Source organism: Marmota flaviventris, chromosome 2, assembly GCF_047511675.1.
Source record: "Marmota flaviventris isolate mMarFla1 chromosome 2, mMarFla1.hap1, whole genome shotgun sequence".
Taxonomy (NCBI): domain Eukaryota; kingdom Metazoa; phylum Chordata; class Mammalia; order Rodentia; family Sciuridae; genus Marmota; species Marmota flaviventris.
In genome coordinates, this window is record NC_092499.1 from 103244962 (window position 1) to 103252246 (window position 7285).

Here is a 7285-nt window from a genome sequence, read left to right on the forward strand (position 1 = left end):
GTGTTTCACACCATATGAACTCTACTTCTAAAACTCCAAGGCATAACAGATAGGAATCTGTCACCCAATGACCTCTCACTCTCTGAACTCAGGAACCAAAATAGAGGTTCAAATAGCAAAGAATATCTGCACATTTTCAGTTGGTTCACAAACATGAGGAAATATAAAACCTCGCCTACCACACAACTTTCTGTTAGAAAGCTACTGTAATCAATGCCTGATAGAAATATTGTACAAAATTAGCCAAACCTTATTTCTATGTCCTCTTATAAAATAAGAGATAAATGTAATTCGTGAAATTCAGAAAAACTCAATGCCTATTTATAGTCCTAAAAAGAAAAATTAAATCATGTTTTAAAGTTTTTATTTATGTGGGTTAAGGTTAAATGCTACTATCTTAATCATAGTCAGTGATCAAGAGCATTAAGGCCTTACAGCTTACTGTCCTTTATTTTATTATACTGTCCAGAGCAGGAAGATTCTTCATCCTATTGGCCTTGCTGCTCATCTTTAACCTCAATTCTTAGAACCCTCCAGAAAGCCAAAGAGAAAGTAATTAAAGACTAAACAGAGAGACTGACAGAAATGGAGGTACTGGATGAGAGTGGTCTACTTCAATGAGATGTGTAGTAATCATTTTACAACCTTGTTCTTTTAACTTACAAAAATACTGTCACAATTACACATTAAAATATCTACCTTAGATGAAGAGAATTAGTTGTCAAACTCAACACTATTCTGAAAATAATGTGCATCTTTCTTATTTACACAGTCAAATTTACAATCTGACTTTGACTACTAACTTATTACTATACGAAAAGGTTCCTATGGGAGGTGCTTGTCAATTTAACCATCTCTTTATAAAGAAAACAATTAACAGAAGCACACAAATAGCCTCCCTTATTGCAATCCCTCAACCAGCAGTTAGCAATCTCCCCAACAACCAGGATTACTGCACAGCCTCTCATATTTTTGCATAATAAACAGCTCTTAGAATACTTTAAATGCAATACATGATCAGTAAATATTTGCAGACTTAATCTCATATAAGAGAACCCTTGCAGAAAGTAACAATAAGTGAAAAACACCTTCAGATATTCCTCCTGGGCTAACATCCAAAGAAAGACTGACAAATCCTAATAACCTGTCCACTGAAAATGTTCTGCTGATTGCCTGTGATAAGTTAATTATATCAGTCTTTCACTATGCTTATGGTATGTTTTATTATTGTTGTCAGTGTTAATTTAGTAGCAGAGGGGCAGATATTTAGCTAAAGGAACCTGTAAGTCATTTAGTATAACTGTCTCATTTTATAAATGAGGAAATTAAGGTGTACTTTCCCCAGATTCATACTTTGACATGTATTGTTTCTTTCCCTTGTTCCCTAACTGGATAAAAGAGATGTTTTATTGCTCATTTTTGCTTAGCTTAATTCTACAAAGTTAATATTACAAGTGAATGGGCATTCCTCAAATGCCAGTCTTTAGCATAGTACTTAGGATGTAGCAGATATTCAGTTGAACATTTTTTGTTCTTTCTTGAAAGTGTTCAAATGTGAATATTTGACAATGTTTGCTTCGATTTGCATTTGTACAACTTTAATTTTAATTAAAACCAATTTGGTTTAACTTTATTCAAAGCATTTCCTTCATAATAAATAAGACACTTCTGTCCTTTTTTACCACTGTGAAGCTATTTTTTCCCTTTAATACTAAAAGCTAGTAGTGAGACAGAATCCAAATCAGTTCTGGACACACCATCATTCAGGACACCTTCCAACAGAAAAAGTAAATCAGTCAATTATTTATATACATACATATCGTTCTTGAGACCAGAAAACTGACAAGCTTGAAATTGTTCAACTTGTCTTTGTAGTCAATAGAGAAGACAGTTAGTATTGGGATACAACCATCACAGCTGGCCTAAATCCAGAGCAAGCCAAAAAAGTACCATAAAGTCTTTTGGGTGTTTGGTATAGAAGACTGTTGAATTCAGGGTAGGTAGCACTGTTAAGCAACTAATTAAAAATACATGAAAGCTAGCTGAGGTACTAGTTAGTCTTTAATTTTAAAGCAAAATGAAGATCATGGACTTATGGTAAAAGTACACTATAAAATTAGAAGCTTTACAGTAAATATCTCCCACTGTAGTTGAAGGAACAATAACTATTTCTCAGAATTAATAAACTGCATAACTGAAAACTAACTACTGAGTTTTATGACAAAGTACAGAAATCAGGACTAATGAGGCATTACTATGTAAACCTTTGGATTAACAGGGTATGCTCACTGTACTAAAAAGGAAACAAGAAATCACTTAATGTCTAGATGTTTATTGTCATCACAATAAGTAAAACAAAACTGAGTCAATCTGGGCTTAAATTTGAACTCAGAAAATATCCAAAATGGAACACATAAAAAAATTTTAGATTGTAATTCTAATTCTAAAATGTACCAGACTCAAGTTGTATGACTTACAGAATTGAATAAAGACAAGAAACTCTGACCCAATCATCACTGCTTCCAGGATTTGCCAAAAGAAATCCTATAGCTTCCCTGACACTCAATTTCTCTCCATAAACTGGGTAGAACAATGCTACATGCTATTGGACTGTTTGAAGAAAAGATTTATAAGGTTTTACCTGCAAATAAAAAATTACATAAATAAAAACAGCAACTGCTAACTCTTTTAAGAATCTTTTTTTTTTCAGTAGAGTATTACAATGTTTTCTACAATAAAATATTGAACCTTCTTTTTAATGTCTTAGTAAGTGTGTTATCTATGCTATAGCATAACGGCAAAAATATTAGCCACTCCAATCCATATAAGTATGATCTAGTCTTAAACATAACTTTTCATCAATAGAATGAAGCCATCTCAAATGTAATGTTTTCCATCCTATTTTCTCCATTCCAATTCTATAATAGTTTCAAGTAAAACTTCTTTTTAAAGGAAAAGAAAAACAGTAAATTTTTGTTGTTGTTATTTAAACTAAATAGAGAACTCTGAAGATACTGGGAGATAAGAGGAAGGGAAAACTTGCTTTGATATTCTTAAGTAGCCAAAAAGGGATGAAATATAAATTAAAGAAGTCTACAAGTAGATGGGGTTATACCTTTGTTTTCTGTTGCCAGTATGAGTCTTCCTTTAGAAAAGACATGAGTTTTCTATTTTCTAATGCATAAAGTTTATTTTAAAATTCTACTGTTTAAAAAATACAAATACCATTCTTACAGCATATTTAAATACACCTCTACAAATAAATCTCCTTTCAAGTGAGGAGTGTAAGTGATTTGAACCTTTTGTCTACAGAATAGGAATGAGGAAACATACAGGCTTGTTAACCAGGATTTATGTTGAAGATATATTCATAAATCATAACAAACATAAGACACTAACAAGTGAACTATGTCTTTATTTTCTTGAATAACTTAAAGCATACACATTTTCAACTCTTAAGAAAGTTATCAATCTCATTAAGTGTCATGGTTTCAACTTTGAATGCTTATTCTTTTTTCGAAGACTTATTTAATATTTAAAATTACAATGGAATACTTTCATCAAATAGCATTTTAATTTATTAAAAAAGAATAAATTAATTATGAACTGAGATAATAAATAACATTGTACAACTAAAGGCCTACATCACAAACTATATTTATATTTATAGAGTAGGAGGACAAGTACAGACTTGTTTGTGACCTGCAAGCTCAGTAATTTAAAAACTGATCAACCTAAATGAAAAACTCATTTGATGATTTTTAAATGCCACATGTATTTTGAATCTAATTTTAATCTTTAATATTAATGGTACCAAAGAATGATATAGGATATAATAGAAAACTGATAATCCCTCAGAACATTATCAGGTGATCAAAAAAACTGGTAAAAAAGACTTGTCTCAAAAATGTGAAATAAGATACCTAATGACGTGCAGTCATATCTACTAAAAATGATTTAAATTTAACATACATATATAGATACATTTTTCAAATATTGAGAATGTACATATTTCTTAGAAGATGGTAGTGAAGGACCTTTCATTTTTTAACACCTTTATTTTATACACTTATTTGGCCAATGATAAAAATCCAGTTGTATAGAGCAGGGGTATGACACTATGTATTAAGTATATTCAATAATGTTTATTATTAATATTATTTCAGTTTTAAATACAAGGAAATAATTTTTGTAAAAAGAATTTTTAAAGTTGAGAATTAAATGCTAATAATGCTAGTCATTATGATTTTAAAATAAAGATACAAAATGGTATATATGGGGATTAAGATGTTTGTTGCCATTTAGTTTTTCACAGCAAGTACCAAAAACTGAAGTGCACTCTACTTCAGAAGTTTTTCTCATGTTAAAGTCAGCATAATTAGGATGTGTACATGTCCTTTTATCTATAAAAGGATAATTAAATTGCATTATTTACTTTTAAAAAGCACTCTACTATCATCATTTCATTACACAAACATTTCACTAAATGCCTATACAATTCAATTATTTTAAAAGTATAAAGATTCTTTCCTCATAAGTACACATAATATATTAAAATATATCTTACCAATTCAACTTTAAAAAATCTGCCTTTCTTAAAAGACTTAAGTACTTTAACTTGGATATCCCTATCTAAATTTTTACCAAGGTATTTCATTCAATTTACAGATTTCAGGGACACTAAGTCACATCATATAGTGGTACAAAACAACATGGTTTTGTGGAAATATAGATGATAAGCAGGAAAAGAACCATCTCTTCATTTAAATGACAGGAGGTAATTCATTTTTTAAAAAGGGGTGAGTGTATCCACTGAAAAATAAAGCCTGCTTTCTCTGCTCCCTCCCAACAGAGAAGTATATATCTGATCTATTCAAGTTGCCACAATATGGCAAGCCAAAAAAAATCTTTTAAAATATTTACACTTCATTTTAAAATTAAAACTGAAAGTAAGATATTCAACTGCCAACTACTGCATAGTATGAAACTAGTAAAGCCTGCACTGACCTACTTCATACTAGCATCATGACAACATGGATGCATGCCAAGAAAATAATGAAAATTTCTATAACACAAACCTTAATTTTATATTTAAAAATTCATTGTTTTTAAATGTGTAAATACTGTAAGTGCAATGCCAGTTGCTGTATGTTTGTTTTTAAAATGCAATATAAAAGTTAGTGGTTTTCATTATTTTAGTAGTGATATTCAAATGATGGACCTACAAGGTTCATTTTCAAAATTAAGCCTTTTTTTTAACATCACATTTAATTCTATTTTAAACTTCTATTAAAAGCAATCTCTTAGACCAAATTCCAAATATTGCTTTCCATTTAAAAAATAGTGCTATGCTTTAAAAAAAAATGTCAGTTAATGAAAAAAATCCTACAAAACAATGCAAGTTCATGTTCAAAGAATATTTGCAATAGCTCTAACAGAAGATGAACTTAATTTAATGTATTTAATTATTAAGACTGCTACCAGTCTGTAAGAGTTCAATCTAATGCTCAAATATTGGAAATTCTCATACAGGAAAACACAGGAACAGCAAGAGTGTTTCATCTGTAGTTTCTATCTTTTTTCTTTCTTTTAATTACACGAAATGGCAAGACATTTATTTGATTCCCCACTTTTTAAATTAAAAATTCACTTTACAGTGTAAACTACTACTTTAAAATATTTCATATTAAAGAAGCATTTATTTACAATCGATGTAAAGAATAAGCTCCCTAGAAGGGAAATTCAACGTGAGAATAAAGGAGGCAAAAACATCCAGAAACAGCAGCTAACCCAACTAAAAGGAAGAGACACATTAGGTTTTGTGCTGCATATTAATATTCTTACCCACAATGTCTGTTTGGTGAAAATTCACAATACACTTCTTCCTCTCTCTATGACTACAAAAAGGAGTAAACACATTTCACATTCCCAGTTACAAATTCATGTTATCATCATGCAATAATTACTTAATTTTGACCCATATTTCTCTATACTAAGTGAAAAACACAAATAACTTGTTTATCTGCATTAACAATTGAGGACCGGGTAAAAGCATATTTTGGCTAAGGAGACCAGGGGTTGATGCAAAGTCCCCACACCACCAGAGGTCCTACAAATTTGCACCCAAGTCGGGAAACCCACATTCAATGAATGCATCAGCCTCCTCATCCGCCGCCCCCCACCCCCTTTGCAGCAGAAATGTGCCTGGGCTTTTTCACCCCAGCGATGGAGGATCCTCTTACCAGATGGAGTTCTTGATCTTGTGTTGCAGCGCGTTGGCCTCTGTCCCTGGCAGCCCGGGCACAAGGGCTGGCAGAGCCACCCCCGAGTTGGGGGCGCTGGGGGGAAGCTGCTGATGGGCATCAGGCTGCTGTGGTGGCGGCTGTTGTTGTTCCTCTGCCATAGCTGCTGGAGGGGTGGGGGAGAGGGAGGGAGGGAAGATGGGGGCGCGGGGAAGGGTGAGGGAAGAGACGGGGAAGGGAGGACGAAAGGGGGGGGAGGAGAAGGGGGGAGGGGTAGAGGAGGAGGAGGAGGAAGGAAGCTGGATAAGCTAGGCCTATACCCCAGGACTCGAGTAAGTCGCTTTCGCCTGCCGCCTGGGGGACATCACCGGGGAGACCGAGCGGCTCCTCACGGCCGGGCGCTTCACCGCGGCAGAGGCATGGCGGCGCCCCTCAGCCCCCCGCCGCCTCCTCCCGTCAGCGGCCGGGGCTGGGGGGTGAGGAGGGGGACGTCTGAAGACGAGGTGTTGGGGCAGGCTCCCCCCAGATCCGAGGAGAACGGCCGCTCCGAGACTTGGCGGCCCGGCCTTCCTTCCTTGTCCCCGGGGCTTTCTACTCCGAGGTCCCCACGCTGCTGCAGCCCCAGGCTCCGCTCCACGCCACTCCCCACGCCGCCGCCGCCACCGCCGCCGCCGCCGCTCGCTCCCGGCCCCGCCGCCGCCGCTGCCCTGCCAGCCCCGGAGCAGCCCAGTGCGCGCAGCCGCACTGCGGCCCGGCGCAGACGGCACAACACCTACCGCTCGGCCGGGGGGGGGGGGCGTGGACGAGTGTGTGCGGGGCACGGCGCAGGGGGCCGGGAGGGGGGCGCACGGGCGCGGAGCGCGCGGCTGCGGAGGGTGGGCGCGGGCCGGTGGGCCTGGGGACCGCGCCGCCGGAGGCCCGTGGGGGCCAGGCGGAGCGGTGGAGGGGAGCAGGAAAACGTGGGGGAGGTGCTGGCAAGAGAAAGAACTTGCGTGAGGAGGAGAAACCAAATTGAATAATATTTAGCGTGGATTTTTTTTTTT

General features: G+C 36.7%; 1 protein-coding gene across 3 annotated transcripts in view; it reads right to left on the reverse strand.

Moving 5' to 3' along the window:
- The window catches only part of Rfx7 (regulatory factor X7), a 133817-nt gene extending 126933 nt beyond the window's left edge, over positions 1-6884 (reverse strand). Inside the window, exons 1-2 of one of the 3 annotated variants that reach the window (XM_071608293.1) lie at positions 6611-6884; positions 6243-6405 (exon numbers count right to left, since the gene is read on the reverse strand). In XM_071608293.1, coding sequence (XP_071464394.1) covers positions 6243-6403 — 161 coding nt within the window. In that variant the 5' untranslated portion in view covers positions 6404-6405; positions 6611-6884. Of the gene's footprint in view, positions 1-6242; positions 6409-6562 lie in introns of all 3 variants that reach the window. The other 2 variants (XM_071608291.1, XM_071608292.1) reach the window with 2 other exon arrangements.
- Between the last annotated feature and the right edge of the window lie 401 nt (positions 6885-7285).